The sequence below is a fragment of the Nuphar pumila genome, chromosome 2 (genome assembly GCF_984573655.1).
Source record: "Nuphar pumila chromosome 2, dmNupPumi1.hap1.1, whole genome shotgun sequence".
NCBI lineage: Eukaryota > Viridiplantae > Streptophyta > Magnoliopsida > Nymphaeales > Nymphaeaceae > Nuphar > Nuphar pumila.
In genome coordinates this window covers 12,872,894-12,894,787 of record NC_143250.1, presented here as the reverse complement: position 1 = coordinate 12,894,787, position 21,894 = coordinate 12,872,894, and the positions used below count along the sequence as shown (strand labels likewise).

Below are 21,894 nucleotides of genomic sequence, written 5' to 3'. Positions count from 1 at the left end.
GAAAAAACTAGTTAAAAGAGATTCACATATTTTAGGTGAAATTTGCAAAAATGATTTGCGACAATCATATCATATTTGCATACATACGATGAGAAATATAGTTAAAAGAGGTTTGCAGATTTTTGATGACATTCACAAACATGATTTGCGACAATCGTACCATATTTACAGTCGTACCTCAAGAGTGTTTATTTAAAAAAGGTTCACATTTTGAACGACATTCACAAAAATGATTTGCGACGATCATACCATATTGGTGGACATACGTTTTGGAGTATATGTTAACACATTTTGGGTGATGCAAAAAACTATTTGGGAAGGTCATACCATATTTTCGAGCATACGTCAAGAGTGCTTAATTAAAGAAGGTTTACATATTTTGTGTAATGTTCACAAAAATAATTTACGATAATCATACTATATTTAATTGCAGAACAAAAATATCTTTAAAAAGTCGAGAATAAGAGGATTTTGGCAAATTGTTAAAACATTTCAGAGAGAATGCACCATTTTGAAACACTTTATTGACCCCCGGACAAGGCAGGGGGTTGACCCCCGGCCGGACACGGCAGGGGGTCGACCCCCGACCGGACACGGCAGGGGGTCGACCCCCTGCCGGACATCAAAAGGGGTTGACCCCCTGCCGGACAAGGCAGGGGGTTGACCCCTGGCCGGACACGGCAGGGGGTCGACCCCGGCCAGACACGGCAGGGGGTCGACCCCGGCCGGACACGGCAGGGGGTCGACCCCGGCCGGACACGGCAGGGGGTTGACCCCCTGCCAGACAAGGCAGGGGGTTGACCCCCGGCCGGACACGGCAGGCGGTCGACCCCCTACCGGGGTCGACCCCCTGCCAGACATCAAAAGGGGTTGACCCCCTGCCGGACACGACAGGGGGTCGACCCCCGGTCGGACACGACAGGGCGTCGACCCCCGACCGGACACGACAGGGGGTCGACCCCCTACCGGACACGGCAGGGGGTCGACCCCCTACCGGGGTCAACCGCCTGGCGGAGTCGACCCCCTGCCGAAAAACGCAGGGGGTCGACCCCCAATCCATTTAACGGTGAAATATCTGCGGTTGCTCCGGGCAGCGGCGGCGGCGGAAGGTTGACGGAGATCGACTTCCGGCGAACGGTGGGGGCCGACAGAGAGGTCGACGGGATGTATAGGGCGGCCGAAGGAAGAGGGCGGCAGGAGGGAGAGGGCGGCGGGCGGGAGCAGCGAAAGGAGAAAGGAAAAAGAGGGCTGGGATTAGGGGTAATGCGACATTTAGCGACGGCTTAGCGACAGATTAATTCCGTCGATAAGCCATCGTAATTCAAAAAACGAAAAAGGCGACAGAAAATATTCCGTCGCCTAGGCCGTCGCTATTTTGCGACGGAATTTTAGCCGTCGCTAACTGCCGTATTTATTGCGACAAAATATTCTCTCGCACAATCCGTCGCTACGTAGCGACGGATTTTGCGAGGGAATATAATTTGTCGCTAGTTTCGTAAAATTCTCCAAATATAGCGACGGATTCATGTCTCTCGTTAATCCGTCGCTAAGTAGCGACGATATAACTCCGTCGCTAAATTCCGTCGCTAATCAACTGTTTTTTTGTAGTGGTTGTACAAGCAAAACAAACTTACATGGACATTTTAATTACTTGCACTTTGTACGGCAAATTGGATGGTCAGTGCTGTGTTCAGAGCTAAAATTTGTCTTTGACTTTGACTTAGGTTTGTCATGAGCTCAGTCAAACTCTGGATTTGTGAAAGGGTAGTACAAAAGGGACAAGTGGCTCGGATCGGGTCCCGGATGAACCATCCCGAGTCAAGTATAACTGAGCTGAATCAAGGGAGACCTTGTTTATAAAAGGCTTCCTTGATTAAGCATGACAATCTTTGATGATTCATGGACTGCCTCCTGGTCAAAGGTAAAGATAGGTATTAGCCAGCATTGGTTGAATTGAGCCTAGCCAAGACCTGATCTTCCATATTGGCTGAGTCAACTGAGTTTTAGCAAGCCAAATCAGTTCGTCAAGTCGTTAGCTAAGCACAAAGTGATAATTTGTATCAAACCAAGTCCAAGTTGACGCTGCTGCAGGCGAGCCTCCCACTCCAGTCAACCTCATGGCTTAAAGACCAAGCAAATCAACCAAGTCAAATAATGGACTCAAGAGGAATGGCTCTCGTAGAGCCGGTGCAAAGAATATTTTGACCAGATTTATATTGTAAAAGTCAAAGTCAAATGGAATCACTTGAACCACAAAGCTCACACAGTCAAACTTATTACTTGGAGATGCATTTCAAATGGCCCAACCCTTCCAAGTTTGATCCGAGCGCAGACATATGCCCGGTCTAGATATGATCGTTGACCAATGACCAATTGACTCAGTTGACTTGGCTGAACCTTACCTAGACTTCTTCATTTAAGTAGTCTTGACCAAGTTTATTCCAGCTAGAGTCATGGCTGTCCCAGTTGCAACGCAAATTGACTCATTGATTTTGCGTTGACTCGTTGCAAGCTTGGCAGGTTACCGAAGCTTTCCAAGGCTCACCTTGTCTTGGTCGTTGACTCGTCTAAGATAGCTATAGCTGCGCATCCTAAACTTTGGTCAAACAGAGCCAGACATTCATCAAACTGCTACTAGCCATGCTAGCGAGGTTGCAAATGGGTCGGGTCGAGGTTGACCCACACTAGATTCAACTTTCAAACAAGTGGGCCTGCCTTTGGATCTGGATCTGACTCAAAACACAGTTGAATTCCAGATCTGGATTGTGTCTGACCTATCCGCAAACCATATATTGGTTTTTACATGAAATATATAAAACGGGTTGGCTCAGGCCCCGCTTCGAACCTATTTATTTATCCGATTCTGACTCGGATTTGACCAAGCCCAACATTATTTGTTCTAAATTCGATCAGATTTGCATGTGAATTATCTTGATCCGATAATATGGACCGGATTCAGCTTGGAACCAGATCAGAGCTCCAACCTATTTGCACCCCTGCATTCTAGTCTGTCATGACTCCTCATCTGGACTAAGTCTACTCAACCTCGACCCACTAGCTATGTGTCCAGGGCTGATAAATGAGCCAAACGAACCAAACAGGTTATATGTTCATACTCGGCTAGTTTACCACTGGACTGAGCTCATAACTTGGCTCGTATTTGTATTTAGCTGAGCTCGAGCTCGGTTTGTCCCAGAATGAGACGAGTGGAACATGAGCTGGCTCGTGTTCATGCTGTTTATACAGAGAATATAATATCTTTTTATATATTACACAAAAATATATATATATATATATATATATATATATATATATATATATATATATATATATATATATATATATATATATATATATATACCAGCTCTCCCAGTTGAGCTAAGCCAAACACCCTGTGTTCAGGAATCAGGATCAGCTTGTTTAAGGCTTGGCTCATCAGCTATATGAACCGATCAGGAATGAGTTCACGACTATCTGAATCCAGCCGAGTCACGAGCTGCTGGGTTCGTTACATATGTCACAAGGATACTCCAACATACTCTCTATATTGCTGGATACGTATCGTCAACCGAAAATCGATACGATACTAACCTGAATGGGCTATTTTTTAATAAATATAAAAAACACTTAAAATTAAATTTTTTAATATTATTTTAAAATTTTTAACACATGTCATATTCTGATTGACATAAAATATTTTTTAATTACTTTTTAGACTATTCAAAACGATTCACTTGAGAATCGGTATCCGACATTTGCTTGAATCGTTGTTCAAACGATTCAGGGCCGATACAGATGCTGACAACATTGCTCTATCGTGTCGTCTTGGATACTACTATAATAAAAAAGAAAATTACATAAAAATGTCGTGTCCCATGTCGGTTTAACCGTGTCCTCGTGACACAGCCCGCACTACCTCAGGAATCAGTGCGCGTTTACTATTTTGGTTTGATCCATGATCAGGTGCCATCACATGGCACACTTTCAAAGTGTGCCATCAAAGTGTGCCATGTGATGGCACCTGATCCTGGCTCGTTTGGTTTGGCACTGGTGAAGCTTTTCTTTTCTTTTTTTTTGGCATCCTCAAGATTGCAGCAGTGTACCACTCTGACAAAAGTGCCTCTTATCATTTTTTCATCTTCCTCACTGACATGTCTTAAGAGAAGTACTTAAGGCAGGAGGCAGAAGTGCATTCAACTTTAATGGTGCCCCCACATTATTCTTAGTTTTTAAAGGCAAGTTGAGGTTAGGCAGACCCCACCGGGTTTGAAACTGCAACGTCCCACCACAAGGAGACGTGCACTGACAGCTTCTACCGACCACGGGGAGCCCTCGTTGGTGCCCCCACCATGCCATCATCCTCTTCTTCGATTTTGGAAATGAAAAGCCTTCATGGATTGTGTAATCTCAGTTCTACCCTTGACATTTGACAATGCCCAATAAACTGATTATAAAAACTATAAAAACACCTTTAACATTTGGTATATTTATAAAAACGGCTGACCTTTTCAAAAATTACAAAACCCGCTTGAGTTAGCATCACATTTCAAATGTGAACCAGTGCCATCCATACCAAAAAGACGTGCACTCTGCTCATCCAACTTTCGGCCAAGTGTTGGAGCCCTTGTGGGCATGGTGCAACTGTAATTGCAGATAAACTTGAAACTAAAGCAAATCAAATTCAAGCATTTGGCTTGTCAAGCATGGCGGTACAAACCATCAACATTTGAACATATAATAACAAAACAAAAATACTATGTCAATTATCAGAGTGGTGCAAGTGCAACCGTAATTGCAGGCAACTTAAACAAAACCAAGTCAAAGCCAGCGCATTTTGGCTTTGTCAAGCATATGGTGCACAAACTCAAGTGGCCTTATTTTGTCATTCAACATTGTAGATATATAATCCTTTAAAAAAAGATCACATAGGACATAAAAATAATATTAAAGAATTAAAGACAATGATACGATGGACACTGGTTATCAGAATGGGTGAAACTGTAATTGTCGTCCACAAATATAAACTACTTTTGCTTTTCTGGGGTGGATCACTCTGGCTTAAGCATTTACACCCCCCATTTGCGGGATTCATCATCTCCCCCTGCAGCAGCATGTGGCCTTCCCATATCCAGGCTTACATATAAACCAGGTAGATTTGTTGCCTTCATTCTCCTCTGTTATTAGACTGTTTCTTCTTTTGTACTTTACACTTTTTCTTTCTTCTATTCCCTCAACATCCTCCCTTTTGGTCCTTTTTTTCATGACTGGAAGAAATGAAAAGGATTTGTTATTCAAAAAATAAATTAATTTTATGTTTTGCAAAAAATCAAGAGTGCTTTTTTATATTTGAAGCCACTCGATGGGAATCTCTTTTTCTTCCAAATTTGTTGGTTTTCTGTTGATTTAGGTGGCCGTGTAATCTTTTTCTTTTGTTTCCGCAATTGGGTGTTTCCAATTCTTTTTGTAAATATCAAGGATCATGATTTCTGGGTATATGAAAAAAATAAAATTCTTGAAGATTTTATAAGGTTTTCTTTTTTCTACTCCATTTCTAGGTAAATTCTTTACTTTTTCGATGATAACTAACTAAAATTAGAATCCTGATTTGGTTAATAATTTTACTGGGAAAAAACTAATGTCAATTATGCTTTCTTTCAACAGCAGTTGAATCTTTGGTTGCTATTTGGCTTTATGTTGAGTCAAACTCCATGAGATTTGATTGTTGATTCCTGGGGAAGCTGAAACTCTAAATTTTGTATCAGGGCTGTTGGAGTGAGAAGAGCATGATTGGTATAGTTGTTGTTTTTCCATGGATTCTCCAGGTGGTAAACGTTTAAAATTCACCTCTGGCCACCGGATCAATTCAGTGATTTCTAAATGTATCTTGTTGGTCTTCATTGCACTCTTTTTCCGAATGGTTACTGTGGGTTCGTTCCATGAGTTTGTGGGGATAGGACATGGATACTTCAATTGGGTCCCTGTTCCTTCAATTTATTCTGACGTAGGAATTAGGAGAGACAATTTTTTGGTGGTTCCTCAGATAGTTTGGGGCTTGAATAATCAAAAGATTGCCTTTGCTAGAGCTTGTTTGACTGCAAAGTTTTTGAACCGGACACTTTTGATGCCGAGCTTGAGTGCTTCTTTGTTCTATAAAGAAATTGATCGGTTGGAACCAATCGACTTTGATAAAATATTCTCTTTCGAGAAGTTTAACTCCCTCTGTCACGGGTTTGTTAGACTGGGCCGGTTCTCAAGTGTTTCAAATCAAAGCAAGCCGTTTCTGCTCACAAAAGGGGAAGGAAGAAGGTGGACTGTAGAGAGAGATTTGGCCCAATTGAAACAGTATAGAGAGAACCCATTTGATGAGAATGAGGTCATAAAAATTGTTGGAAAAAATCCTTTCCTTTGGCATGACCATTGGCCGGTCAAAGATTATGCAAGAGTGTTTGAATGTCTGGTATTAGTTGATGAAATAGCATCAGAAGCTAGAAAAGTTGTATCCAAGCTTAGGAATCTTGGAAGCAATCTGGAAAACAATGCAGCTTCTGCACGAATACCAGCACCTTATGTTGCAGTCCACATGAGGGTGGAGAAAGATTGGATGATTCACTGTAAGAAGCTTGAGCAGAGATCTAACATAAGCCAGATTTGCAGTAGTAAAGAGGAGATTATGGAAAGGGTGGCAGATATTAGCAGTCTAAAATTACCAGTTGTCATTTATCTAGCAGTTGCTGATGACCTGTTAGAAGACTCATCAATCTTGAGCGGTTGGAAGGAGGGTATTATTCCATTCGAGAAGAAGAAATTGGGGGTCTGGGATATCTACAAAAAGTACCCTTACCTCATTCAGTCTGCAATAGACTATGATGTCTGCTTGAGAGCAGATGTATTCGTGGGTAACAGTTTCTCTACATTTTCCAGCCTAATTGTGCTTGAGAGAACACAGAAATTGATCAGGTCTGGTATCTCAGGTTCATGTGGCATGGAAACTGTTGGCTTAACTGGGGCTTCTTATGCGTACAACATATTGAGTGAATATGGAGGACCACAGAGATGGACGACGAATATGTCTGATTCAAGCTTGCATGCTATCAGCTATGGGACCAACAAACTTGTTTGCTGAAAGCGCAGCTTTCCATCTTATTGTAAGATTCTTTTTCTCATGAAGACCTAGGGTTGTGATGTAGTGTCCAAGAAGCTCTGCATATTAGTAAGGGGTACAAATGTGCTCGACCTATTTGCTATATCTTTTGGAGATAAGTTACACGATTCTTTTTTGTAAATGATTGCAGGTTCATAAAGTTTTCCGTTTTAATTGTTTATATCATTAAAGATTTGTAATCATTGTCACATGTGAATAGAAGCTGGGATTTCGGTGGAGTATGACATAATACCTTAAAGATTTTTTCAGAAAAGGGCACAAACGTGGATTGCCTGCTACCAGCAGTTGCATGTTATCATGTCTGGAATTCTTTGATTTCTGGGATCCATTTGTGTAGTGAAAGTTTGTCTGCAAATTTTCTCCTTATTCATTTTTTTTGCACCATAGTTTTATTTAGTTAATTTACACCGTGCTAATGTGTAAATTTTATAAGTAGTTTCCTCCAGAAATCATGTTTTGTCAATTAATATTTCAGCCCAAACCTTATTTGAATGTCATATCTCCATAGATGTGGATGAGGGTGTGTTTATGCATACACATTCAAACATGTCTACGTTTTCAGCATTTTTAATCCTTATGCAGTTTCTGTATTTATTTAGTAATGCTTTATTACAAAGGTAGATAATCACATTCTTTTTCTTGGAAAAATAATCATATGTCAATGCGAAAAGGCTTGATGATAATATGATTTAATTTTATGGATTCTTGATTCACTAGTGTTTTTCCTATCATACTAATGCATTCCATCTTACACATTGGCCACTAACTACTTCACTTGCTTGTTGTAGTCTTGTTACTGTTAACTATTATGCAAAGTTGACGTATTTTGGCATCAAATTATATTCATAATTCAGAAACTATTTCGTCTGCTCTACAGAAATGTCTAGCGGAATGTCAACCGCATTAGTGATTCCACTATACGTTAAATACTAATCTATCCCTTGCTTTGATTTGAGGTTGTTATTATTTTCAATTGAACACTCATGTACATTGCACACACATCAGCACAATTGGGAATCTGTTGCCTTCTGGAAAATGCTGAACCCAAGTAACGAGCAGCTACTGAAGGAGCTTTATTCCTGGACAAATAAGCAGGATTTTAGCAGGCCATTCTCCTGAACAAAACAAATCTTACCCTCCAAGATGCTTTGTTCCAATTCACAAGTGCAGCTAGAGTTGTTAGCTTTATTTTGAATCAAGCGCTTAACTTCTGTCAACTGTGTGATGCTACTAGAACAATTTCTCATTCTCTTTCACTTTTATGTTGAATTGTGCATGCATTCCAAATGTGCCATCTTTTTAGGCTATATCTTATTTGGTCACGGTCTGGTCCTTTTGTTTGCGTCATTAGCTTCTGCTGTGCAGAAATTTTAATATTTTTTCATGAGAAGCTCATCATTTCTTCTTTATGCTTTGGATATTGGAATGCCAGGAAAGGAATTATGCTTTTTTCTCTGCATATAATGTTGTAGACTGTAGAGACAATACATTGAACCAAGTCCTCACTGTAGATGATGGCCTATGAGCATGATCCTGTAACTGTTACTTTATTCAAGTGTCATATTGCAGTTGTCCCTTAAAACATTCATATAGGTTACAAATTGTTTTGTTATCATGGCAGACATCCCTTAGTTTGGGGTTCTGTTTCTTTATTGTAGCATGTACATATCCTACATGTTTCCCTGATCGACCAGTAAGTGTTGGTGCCTCCATGACACTTTCTTCACTTGTCTTGTTTATGATGCAAGATAAACAATTTCCTAAACAATCAAATTTAAAGATAAAGATAAACAAGCAAGCAAAGGAGACTCACATGAAATTAAATTACGAAAAATATAATAGGTTATTGAAAATGCAAAAATAACTTAAACCATTGTTCTCTCATCATCTTTATAATACAAGATAAACAAAAAATAAGTAACAAAGATAGAAGCATACCAAATTCAAATAAAAAAGAAGGCAAAGGAGACTCACATAAAATTGAATTAAATAAAAAAATAAAATAAGTTATTGAATATGTAAAATTAACTTAAAAATCATTTTATTCTTTCACAAAATAATTGATTCATGTCATTGTTTCTTAAAATAACCGATTCAAATGTTACAATGAACGAAACTTATGCTTACTGAAAAATCTCATTGTCGATAATGTGTCGGATGCTAAAAAAACTTGATGATGATATGCCGTCGTGCAACGGAGATCAAGCAAGAATAATGGCACCTCACTGCAAAACTCGTTGAAAAGATTTGTCAGGAGAAACAGTTTGAGGACCACACAAGTTGGGGACCACAAAACCATCACCAAGAAACCCTAATGTTATGCGAAAAGGATCCTCAAATGTGAAACAAAGTTTTTATACATACGAAGTTACATTTATTGCATGCACGTAGGTTCGTAAACGTTACATGCGAGGATTAAGAGATTCACACAAAGGTCATGAGAATATTTGTGAACCTGATAACTTTGCATGTTGAATATGTCAATGTTCAGTAGGTCCACAACTGAGGTCAAAAGTTTCACATATACGAAGAAGGTTCGCGAGTTGTCTGCATGAAGGTTTGACGGACAATCGTAAATGCATGGCGTGAACATGTTAAACTAGAACCACCAAATATGTGAAGGTAAGGACATTCACAAAATAACCTTAAAACATTCACATGTTAAATAGATTTGCTTTGCATTAACAGGAGTTCGACATATATTGCTTGTGAATATAAGACTTTTGTGAATATCAAATTTTTACATGTAATATTAACATGAGGTTCGCTTCATACATTTGCAGCGGATGTCTAGCTTTTATGCGAGATTTTAGTTAAAGGAGATTTGTATAGTATCTACGCAAAGGTTGTGACGTTCACAAATGTGTGACGTGAACCTACCAAACTCGAATTAGAAAACATGCGAAGTTAAAGACATTTGCAAGGTCCGACATACATTTGTGGACATACATCTTGACTTTAAGCGAGCTTTTATTTTAAGAGGTTTGCATGACATATGTGTGATTTTAAGGACTGCCGCAAATGTATGGAGCAAACTTGTCAAGCTTGAACTTTTAAATTCTAAAAGGTTCGCATCAAGCTTGTGAATCTTAACAAATCCGTGCATTTCATATATGAATTTTCTGTGTTGGGATTAAAGTTAGCCATGTTCGTAAATGCTTTATGTGAATCTCATCAGATATGCAAATTTTTCATGTGAATCTCTTTTACTGAAATGTTGCAACCTTCTGATGATGTATGTAACTATCGCATGAATATCAATAGTTTTGGTTGTGTAAGGGTAAAAATGTCCTAAAAATCTCAAGAATTGAACATTTTGACCATGAGGAGGATTTTGGCAAATTGTGAGGCATTCTCGAAATCATATCATTTTACAAAGACAATACAATCATTTTTCATTTATGCTTTGTGTGCAGCAACATGAGGATTCAATAAGCCGATAATAACCTGAATGCTTTTTGTAGCAATATTTTTTAGTTACTCTTGATATATATCCAACACCACATTACATGAGCACCATGTCGGGCACTTGGCATGGCCTTATGAGAATTTGTTGGAAGTCCTTACGAGGGCTATGCAAAACACTTCTAGTATTGAGATAGCAAGTTAATGAAACATAATATGTTTATTTATTGAAAAAAAAGTGTGCAACATGTTGTTTGTCTCAAAAGTATGTTTTTTTGTTAACTTTGGTATTTGACTAATTATTCACTTTTTTTTGCCTAAATATTTGGAATATTAGTTTTTGAGGAAAAACTTTATGAAAATGTTTAGTCCCACAATGATTATGGAGAACTTCATAGAGTTCATATAAATTAGAAATGACTTTAGACCCAAGGGGTTTGGCGTAGTAGGATGGGTCTTAGACCGTTTGACAGGCAGTCTAGGTTCAAATCTTATGGGCATCACCCCCATGCGTAAGCCGAAGCTAGGCGACTCCCTGGGTTCGACGGGTAAGCCCTCGGAGTTCTATGCTGACATGGACAAAGACAGTATATACTGTTGGCTTAGCCTGCTGCGGTTAGGCCTCTGTGGCTCCGGGTAAAAAAAATCAGTAGAAATGACTTTAAGAAAGATGGATTATTAAATTTTGTTGAAGAGAGTCTTCCTCCTGAAGTCCTCACCAGTGCACAAACAAGCATTTCAATACAATGTTAATGATGCAGATGAACTTATTTTGTTTCTCCTTTGTGTCACATTGATACAGCTGTGGACATGGGGATACAGCAATCAAGGGCTCCGCTTATCTGGTAGGGGTGAATTGTAAATGTCACTAAGTTAATGGGACCTCACAAGTTCGAAACCCACGGGTGGCATCCCTTGCCATTAGGTCGAAGCTGGGTGTACTTTTCGATGGGCAGGGAGGACCTCAAGGGTTTTATCAATTAAAGACCAGCCAATGTGCACTTGGTGATGGGGTTTTTCGTTAGATTGTCAAAAAAAATGACTTTAAGAGCAAAGCCCTTTGGAGGCATGTCAATTGAACTTTGGATTTGGCTTTGAACTTAGACTCGTGTTCAAATTTAGAGTCGATCTGGCCTTGCTCAATTTGATCTCAACCTTTGGTTTGGCCATTGACCTTTTTTAACCATTTTGGGCTGTTTTAACCTTCTTAAAAAGAGCCTTTACAAGCCTAATGTCGTAGGAGTTTGACTGACCAATCAAAGGTTATTTTCTGACCCATTTTGAGTGTGCCACCTAGCCAAAAGACTAGCCTTAACTTCCATATACATGTTAGGAAGTGGGAGCATGCTGGCTGTTTGAACCTTTACGAGTGCATGTCAATGGACCATTGTGTTCCTATTTACTAGCCGTTTTGACCAAGGTCTATATACATCCTAGTCAACCTGTAACTTCTTGTTTTTGTCATCTTCCTTTTCTTTTTTTGCCTTTTGAAGCTGCTCGAGGTTTCCATGTTATGGTGGTCAGTTCTCTTGGTGAAAAGGTAGGTCAACATAGTGCGAACAGGTGCGAACTTAGTTGTAATTTGTATTCCCTGATCTATGTTGCAGACTCGTCAAGATGTGCAATTCACTTTTAAAAAAGCACCATTGTTGTATGCTTACAAGCCAATTTAAATCTCATCTTCATAAGGTCGCCTTGCAAATTGTGTACATTTCAACATCAACATGGGTAACTCGATCAAATTGCAAGAAACAGTTTGATGAGACTATACAGTATGACCTGATCAGACTTCCAAGCCAAAATAGGTCCAATCATATTCTATATAACCGATCATTAGATATATTAAAAAAAAAATTTATTGTATTGTCCTTGTAAAACAGTGTATTTTTTAAAAAACTTAACAATTCACCAAAAAATCTAACCCGTCTAAAATTTTGATTTTTGACTTTTTTAGAACATTTTTGTTCCTCCGCAAATATAGCACGGTGTCCGCAAATCATACTTGTGAATGCCCCTAAAAATGTGTGAATCTCCTTTTTACTAAAAAAAAATTTTGCATAAGGGCAGAGGCAAAAGGATATTTGCAAATATAGAATGACCTTGGCAACTCATACTTGCAAATGTCCTCAAGATGGGTGAACCTCCTTTTATTAAAATCACATAAGGGGCACAAGTAGAAGGACGGTTACAAATGTGTAAGAACATTTGCAAATGTGGAAGTATTTAATTAAAGAAGGTTCACACATATAGTACAACATTCACAACTCATGTTTACAAATGTCTCCAAAATATGAGGACCTCTTTTTATTAAAACCGCATAAAAATGTATAGGCAAGAGGACGTTCGCAAATGTGTAATGACATTTGCATACAAAAGTCAGGATATTCTCAAATGTGAGAGTATTTAGTTAAAGAAGATTCTCACATATAGTACGTCCTTCACAACGCGTGTTTGTGAATGTCTTCAAAATGCGCAAACTTTCTTTTACTAAATACTCTCACATTTGCAAATATCTTGACATCTCACATTTGTAAATATCTTGACATTTGCATGTGAATGTCTTCACATATTTGCAAATGTCTTACTTGTGTCTCTTATGCGATTTTAGTAAAAGGAGATTCACACATTTTTTTAGGACATTCATGAGTATGAAATGTGAAGGTGGTACTATATTTGTGAATGCCCTGCATGTACCCTTTATGCAATTTTTTTTGTTTTTAGTAAAGTGAGGTCCACATTTTGAAACCATTCGCAAGTATGAGTTGTGAAGGTCGTACTCTATTTGTAAATGTCTTTCTGCTTATGCCCCTTATATGATTTTTTTTTAGTAAGAAGAGGTTTGCACATTTTGAGGACATTCATAATTATGAGTTGCAAAGGTCATACTATATTTATGAATGAGCAAAAACTATCCTAAAAAAAAATTCAAGAATCAAAATTTTGAATAGAGTGAATTTCAGCAAATTGTGAGACTTTTCCAAAACCACATTATTTTACAAAGACAGTATGATCATTTTCCATATCTTCAATCCCAACTTTGCAACTAACTTGGGTGCCATGCATCTTGGGAATCATGAGACTGCGGCCTGTAGACATCCCCAGCAAGAGAGACGTACGGTGGAACGTTATGACCTAAGAATTTGGTTATATACAGTATGAGCTGATCAGCTGCCTAAGCCCAATGTGGGCAACAAATATCATGCTATGGTGGAAGGAGTAACAAGGATGTCACACAACGGTCTTCATGCACATTGCTAGGCACACGATAATCCATCCTATCATCTAAACCTTAGAAGAAGAAAGGGATAATCAATTTTTTTACTTCTGGAGGTCTTTCTGGTTTGTCTTTTTCTTTTTTTGCACGCTTGAATTCTCTAATAACAGTAGTTCTAGTAAAGTATTATTTGTGCTATGTATCAGGCTATTGCCTACTACCTATCTAGTCTAAACGCCTGCTAAAGTTGAAGTGGGGTACGCTTGTGCAATTTTCTTTGGCTTTTTAAGAATTAAAAAAAAAACTTTGACGACTTTTTTTCATAATTTTTCAAAAAATACATTCCATATGTCACTTTAAAATGTCTTATTTCAACCCTAGTTGAGAAGGCGTTCGTAAGCTTCATAGAAAAGAGAGGACATTGTAAAGGCGAAAGCTACATGTGTGGGTGTATCAGTGCATGAGAGAGAGAGAGAGAGTTCACAAACTTAGGCTACTTGAGTTCTTATAAAAGTTCTTTTTATCGGTACCGAGAAACCGCTGCTGTGGTTTGGAATTTGGACAACCTGCTATGGGCCAAGAGGTGCCACATTGACCATAGACCTGAGTTGATGTCTCCAGTATAAAACTCCATGAACACTCACCCTGCTCACTGGGGGTATTTTTTATCTTAAGCCTGCGGTAAAGGACGTGCACCTCCAATATTGAACTCTTAACCTCCTTCAACTTGAAAGCCTTAAGCCAACCAACCTAGCCAGGTGTGCAGAGCTCTTGTGGGCCAAGTTAGCATAGCCCTTCTGTTTTTTACATTCTTTCTGAATGGCTAGTCTCTTTAGTGGTGGCATAATGTTGGTCACCCTTAAGATAGCCATCATGCTGTAACTCTTCCAAGTTTGTTGCCTTATTGGTGCCAACGCACATGAGGCAAAAAGAGCCAAGTATGGTGAAAAAAGTTCGTGGTCCCTCATGTCCATCTGAAAACGTGTTCCAAAAGTATGGCAATTCTAAGCCATCCACAACCACCCTGCTGCTTGTCCATCTCAAGAATGAGTTCGAAAAGGATGGCAGTTGTTAGACAGCCCTCCACCACACAAACCTTTCAACGCAGAGAAACATCTAATTTAGGACCAAGCAAGTTGCAAGCCATGTTGGCTTCTACAAGGCAGTCTATCCCATGGACTTTGATAGAAGATGCTTAAATGGAAAAGCCAAGAAGACCAACATGGTGCATAGTTCATCAATGCCATGCCTCTTGGACATGGCTCATACTTGATAGAGTGTGGTGACCGTAAGTTGATGCAGACGTATGCAGCATGTCTCACAGATGGACTACGCTCAATTTGTTGTTGCACCTTGCAAGTGTGTGCACACACGGTGTAATGCTCAATAAGTTGCAGCAGGAGCAGCAGTGCGGACAATGCCATGCTAGATCCTTTGACAATACAAAGCTTCAGGTCTGGTTTTCGCACAGTAGCACATCTCAAAGAATTAACAGACATCTCTCCCCAAGTAATTCCTACCCTCATGACCAAAGGATGATAAACATTTACTTTGTTCATTTCTACAGCTGATGATAGAGGAAAATATGCAGCATTCTGTTGACAGTAAGAGTGTCATTATTAATCCCAACCAGTAGAGATGTTTGGTCTATGAACCAAATTGAAACTTGGCTCCCAAGTTTGAACTACCAATGATGCAGGAATGTATGGAACCAAAAGTAGTGAACCAAAAGCAACATCCTATTAAGATACTCAGGTGCAATTATGATTGAAAGAAGAAATATATAGGAGGCTTTGGTGTTTAGTCAAGCACCTTGGATCACCTTCTGCCCAGTGCCCATTCAAGAGGTCTGTGATCAAATTGGTAGATGACACCACCATAAATGAAGAGCAGCTACTGCTTTGGGATCCACAGTGGGGAAAAAATCCTAGGAACAGAGCCAGTACTTTTTATATAAAGCATGGTAAAACAGTTCAGAATCTCTAGCAATCATTATGATAGTAAAGGAGAGAATCTTCTTTGATCATTTCCTAGAAAATAAGTCTTGCATTTCTTTTCTTTTGTTTCAAGGTCAGTAAACTTAGGAGACCCGCCATCTGATTCTCAACACAGACGCTATATAGTGCAGAGATAGAAATAAATTAGAAAAAGGACCATCAGAAATGGCACCAACTGCTTCACCATGCTCCTCTATATAAGTTACAGGGAGAAGCATGGAAAAGAAAAAGGATGTCCAAGTTATTGTCAAAGTTACATGGTTCTAGTGATTCACTGAGGGGGCATAGTCATCATAGGAATCACTAATTACAGACACAAAGCCTTCGAGCCACGGAAGTTCCTTTATGGTGTCAACATAAGAATCCATCTTTGTTTGAGATGAAGGCTGACAAGGGAGATCACTAAGACCAAAACCACCAGCGAGGAACTTCTGAATCAGTGCCAACTGTGATATTTCATATTCAGTATAAATATCAGCTAAGGCAGGATGCTCATTAAAGGGTCCCCAGCTCCATGATTCTGATTCTTGAGAGCCAGTAACTGTACTGTCCTCGTCCCAGAAGATGCATTGACAAGTCTGCTGATTATCCCTGTATTCAGCACCACAAGCAAAGCAGAATTCGTGGCCACACCTGCAAGGTTATAGTTTACAAATGTTAGTGGTTGGTACAGTAGCATAGAACATAAAGGTTCATTCTAGGACCATGTCTGGTTAAGTGGAAAAAAAGAGTATGATTTGTGCAGTAAATTGAAAAGAACATGTATCAGCCAACTAAAAACCCATTATCTAAGCAAAAACAGCAGAATACAAAGAACTTCATTGAATGAAGAACTTGCCAATATAATTGTTTCGAATCACATTAATCTCATCAGATTAAACTTCCTCATAAAATTTCTGCGGTATCTATCAAATCAACCTATGCCTTTAGGACATGACATTGAGGGTGTTCCTGTGAAGAATAGGTCCTGCAAACAGGTTTCTAGATCTGACAGTTGCATGTTCTTTGCAGTTTGCTCCACTTGTATCCATATATAGTCCCATAAATTTGAAAATTACTATACCTTCCAGGGTTGGATTAATCATCATACTTTATTTGCACTGAATCTGGGCCGAGAGGCTATGCCTAATTCTCCTGTCAATAGAATTGGTGTCGTTTCTCCCTAGCAGAGCTTATGTATCTGGAGATTTTGCTCAATTGTCCTCCAGCTATAATAGGGTGTTTTTCTGATCCATCTACAAACCTGTCACCATTTATACCTTTGTCTTTACACTTTGTTGTTAGTTGTATATCAATATGGCTACTGACAAGTTGCAGCTTTGCTTAGGCAATGCGGAGAAAAAATGCCACACATTGCACCATTGACATGAAAGATTTTTCAATGATAATGATACTCAACCAACGAGACATGGTCTTGGTTTCATCTAAATGCACCATGAATGCAATAAAAGAACAGAGGACAGAAGACAAATGTACATGTGGGTATGTTTTTTAATTGATACAGGCAGTTCAAAGTAGAGTCCAAAAAGTCGATAGCATCCCATCAATGTCAAACCTGAGTAAAGCAGGATAATTTGTTCTAACATGACCAAAACTTATGTAAGCTCACTATATAATTCATCTCGTTTTATAAAGTTGGATCTGACTCATACCCTGTTATGGATTATGTTAAATTGATATTCTACTTATCCCTAAAAACAAAAAGTTTAAACATAAAATGAAATAAATGCAACTACCAGATAACACAAGCAATGAATGTGCATATTTTATCACCTTAATGCAAACTATGAGTTATCATGGTACTACATTATAAATTGAAAATTTCATGAGAATAGCTTGGCAAGAAATGCCCATGCAACTGGAACATCTGTAAGTAGTGAATGCATCTTAGTAAATACATTAAAAAAAACATACAAAATATACAATATGTAAAATGTATAGCTCTAATGTGACAATGTCTCATAAATTAATTAAAAAGTGCATTAAATCCTCACAACCCTTTTGTCTGAAGGTTAAGGGCATCAAAAATCCATGTGCAAAACTTTTGGACAACAAAAACTAATTCCTTATCCATTTTGTGCATGCCATAACAATTGGGGAGTACTTTTATATAAGACCTTTTCAATTATAGGTTTTCAAAGAATGGTGCATTAGACGTTTCCATTCACCTTGACATGAGATGATTCATGTGCATATCCCAGAAAAACCAATAAATTCTAGACACTATGTTGCACATTGAATTCTTGATGTTAATTAGGATATACACTCCAGGTTATAGTACAATGACAACAAGAAACCACATAAATTGAAATGGAAATCCTTAATTTATGTACTATAATCGTGATTGTTGATGAAGTTTCTTCATTTACACATTGAAAAGAATAGGTGAACACTGAACTTCCAAAAGGCCTTTCCTGTGCATTTTCTTGAAAATACCTACTTATTCTAGAACATAGATTTTTATCTTAAACTAACTAAATTGCTATAACAACCACAATCTTGTGCAACCATTTACCCTTTTCCATAAAAGAATGCATAGATATATGAAATTCACCCCAAGACTGACAAAAGCTGTCATGTCACACATAACAATCCCAGATTTCCATGTTACAATGACAATATTTCACGATTATCCCCCACCAAACCATCACAACAAAGGAAATTCAACAATATGCTAAATCACAAAAATAAGATGATCTTTTAAAGGATCTAACGTACCAACAAATCATGTGATAGCAGCCCTGAATATGCTCGATCATAAGCCCACACTGCTGGCAACGTATCCAATTATTATTATGTGCCAGTACATCTAGCCCAGTATCTCCTATGTCCCTTTCCTCCATATGCATGTTATGATATCCCTCATCGTCAGCATGCAGGGTCTGGTATTCCTCACAGCTCATTGAAGAATGCCACGGCACACCACATCTAAGACAAAATGACCCTTGACACTCTGGACATTGAATGCAAAATTTGGTGTTGATGTCTGACTGGTTGGATGAACTCGTATTCACAGGTAAAACATGGTCAGTGCTGAGCACAAAAGAGCAGTTCGGAAATGGACAGTATACTTCATCCGTGCTAAGAATGTTTGCTTCAGACAGCGCTCTTAGAAGAGATCCATAACAAGCAACTGGCAGAAAGGACTTGCACTCCCTAGCAGAGATATAATGATTACATCTTAGCTGTGGGCATCTAATAGGAACTTGCGCAGATCGTAATCTTCCATCTACATATTTTATCATGCAATGGGTGCAAAATCTGTGAAAGCAACCGGTAGAAATTAACTGCCACGGCTGCTTCTCCTCACAACAGATGGGACAATCCAAAGCTCCAGACAGACCATCCCCAGATAAACCAACCACTCCAATGGCTTCTCGAGCCAATCTCAAAGGCGTCTTAAGCTCGCTGATGGGTACAAGCTCCAAGACAAACACTTCCAACTTACTTGCGAGCTCCAAAATCCTCTGCTTGAGTGCCACTAGTAGCTGATCTTCAACCTCGTCGGATCTCGCAATCTGTTCATATTTAACAAGTTAATAACCCTTCAGTGTGATCCCCAACACCATAGTTCACCTATTTCAAAATTCAGTGGCACTATCGTTATTAACAACCAGATGTACCTTTTTTTTTTTTAATTATCAACTATTCCTGGCGCACATAGTGGAAATTAGATTCCACAAATTGGAATTTTGACATAATGCATGGCGTTCTCATCTGCTACAGAAAATGAAAGAAGGGATTCTTAACTAATAACTAGGAATAGCTTTCCCTATCTTTTGTAGAATGCAGATTCAATATTTCATGTATGTCACAAAGCATTCCAGGAAATGGGCTTTCCACCAAAAATGCAAAAATGAGTAAATTTGATCTTATACCAATCACAAATTCGTAATCAAAGATCTCTTTTTATTCACAATGAACTTTATCCACCTTACCATATGATCGATTAGTTCATCAAACTTCAAAGCAAACACCAAACAGAAGATGCAAAGAACAGACTCAAACAGAGAAGGCTTTCGAATTCGACAACCTCACCTGATCATAAATAATTTCCGAATCGGTGAAAGCCGAAATCCGGTGCATGCCATTCTGGAGTGCAGCCAATAGACCGTCCAACAGCGCGAGATGTTCGACCACCGATTCCTCGACATAGAAATCAAGCTTCTTCTGAACCTGTACAGAAGAGTCCTTCGATGGTCCCTGCAGGACAACCCCAATTGCCGAAATGCCGTCCGCACCCGGTCTGGCCGATACCCCCTTGAAGTAGAGCTTGCAGTAGCCCTCCCCGACGACGGAATCCGCAGAATCTTCGACACCATGGAAGCATTTCTTGGTGAGATTGTCGTCTATGAACTCCACAGCGTCCCTCCACTCGTCATCCTCCGCAGAACAGCTCCTGAACTCATCTTCCTCCTCCAATCTCTCGTTCTCGAAAGACCCACAATTTTTTCCTTCAAAACTCTGCATCTCTGGTACGATCTCTGCTCCAACCCTACATTTGAGGCTCAAAACAGAGCTTATGTGGTCCCTCTGCGAGTGGGAAAGGCGTCTGTTCTCAACCTGAAATCAAGGACAGGTGAAGGATAAAGCATGCCTATGTTGGTCATCAACACCCCTCTTCCTCTCTCTCTGTGGGATTGAGTGCAAGTGGGGGTTTCTAGGGTTCTAAAAACCCAAACTTTTTCTCCCTTTCTTGAAGGGAAAGTAAAAGGGTTTCATCTGAGAAACCCCTTTTCCCACTTTTTCCTGTGTGTGTGTGTGTGTGTGTGTGTGTGTGTGTGTGTGGAGGTGTTGGACTTATTTAGAGGACAAGGACGAGGGGGGCAGGGTACCTGACGCTTTAAAACGTGGGAAAGGGTGGTGGACTGGAACAATCAGTTATTATCCAAGGTCAGTCTTAGGACTGATTTTGCATAATGGGCATCCAAGAGAGAGAGAGAGAGAGAGAGAGAGAGAGAGAGAGAGAGATTACTTATCAGTGAAATGGATTTAGACTGCAGAACCGTATTAAGTCTTGTTTTTATAATGGGGAATATATTTGGTCATGGCGACATGAGGTAGAAAGGCCTTGATTTTTTTTTAGTATCTTCGTATTTTGTTGTTTTCCATGAAAATAACCCTACAGAGATTTTTCCTTTTTTTATCCATAAAATGATATTTTTTTGTTAAAAACTACAATTTAGGGGTCAACTTTTAGCACTTGAGCCTGATTGGATGACTTTTAGGAGGCGATATGATATGACGCTATAGTGCCGTAATCAACTTGTTATCCTATAAATAGGTCATATTTATTACAAATGTTTGTAGGTACAAATGCCTCAAATTTTTTGTTGTGTTTCATGAAGCTAACATACAAATGCGATTTATAAGTTTTTCTTGAATATTATCTTTGGACTAACGCCAGCTTGCCTATTAAAAAAAGTTTTTCATTGTGGAAATCGGATTTTAAACTGTTCAATTATGACACATAAGCAGGTTTTTGTAAAGCTTCAAAAATCATTGGCAGACAATGTAATGTTTTTTCGATCATAAAATGGCTTTTTTTTAACAAAAAAAATACGATTCAAAAGCTGAGCTCCTTTATTTTGGACATACTGAAGTCATTCATATGGTCCAATTGGATTAAAACAACCTGCACCATGGTAAAAAAAAATTTGTAACAAACATTTTCCCGAAGACTTCCAAATTGAAATAAGCTAAATGAATATGCTAAATGGATTTCTTGGGAGTTTTTCTCTTCTTTTTAAATTCTGACTATGCGTATGCGATCTACATGCTTGATTTCATATGAATCAGCTTTTGGATTTTTCGATTAGGACACATGGATAGAATTTTATAGGATTTAAAAATCGATGACTTGAAATCTTTGTAAAATTTTGAAGCTTAAAGAATCATTTTTTATGATGCAGCTGGCAATTCCTACTATATAGACCACGCCAAACACATTTATGAAGTTAGAATTGCAAAAAAGGTGTTGGAAAACCCATTTCAACCTATTTAAAATAATTGATTTTGTAGTTATTCATCACTCTTTATATCCACGGTTGAGGAATTATTTTCATTTGTTCTTAGGGTGTATGCTATGTTACTTCTGACAATCTTTAGAGGTCTGC

The 21,894-nt window shown here is 38.8% G+C and overlaps 2 protein-coding genes across 2 annotated transcripts; one reads left to right on the top strand and one right to left on the bottom strand.

Annotated features, from left to right (window-relative positions):
• The first annotated feature begins 5,914 nt into the window (after nucleotides 1–5,914).
• LOC149844798 (O-fucosyltransferase 23-like) lies at nucleotides 5,915–7,391 on the top strand. The gene has a single exon (XM_089986305.1). The coding sequence runs from the start codon at nucleotides 5,915–5,917 to the stop codon at nucleotides 7,121–7,123; it is 1,209 nt and encodes a 402-aa protein (XP_089842431.1). The 3' UTR covers nucleotides 7,124–7,391.
• An 8,385-nt stretch (nucleotides 7,392–15,776) lies between these two features.
• LOC149844797 (E3 ubiquitin-protein ligase RSL1-like) lies at nucleotides 15,777–20,540 on the bottom strand. Its single transcript, XM_089995274.1, has 3 exons — nucleotides 19,817–20,540; nucleotides 18,497–19,296; nucleotides 15,777–16,411 (listed from the first exon to the last, which is right to left on the bottom strand). The coding sequence occupies exons 1-3, from the start codon at nucleotides 20,246–20,248 to the stop codon at nucleotides 16,042–16,044; spliced, it is 1,602 nt and encodes a 533-aa protein (XP_089851400.1). The 5' UTR covers nucleotides 20,249–20,540; the 3' UTR covers nucleotides 15,777–16,041.
• Between the last annotated feature and the right edge of the window lie 1,354 nt (nucleotides 20,541–21,894).

Coding starts and splice junctions, on each gene's coding strand:
- LOC149844798 (XM_089986305.1), top strand. CDS start 5,915: ATGGTTACTGTGGGTTCGTTCCATGAGTTTGTGGGGATAGGACATGGA.
- LOC149844797 (XM_089995274.1), bottom strand. CDS start 20,248: ATGCAGAGTTTTGAAGGAAAAAATTGTGGGTCTTTCGAGAACGAGAGA. Junction 19,297..19,816: donor CGGAAATTATTTATGATCAG/GTGAGGTTGTCG, acceptor AAATATGAACAG/ATTGCGAGATCCGACGAGGT. Junction 16,412..18,496: donor TGCTATCACATGATTTGTTG/GTACGTTAGATC, acceptor ATAACCTTGCAG/GTGTGGCCACGAATTCTGCT.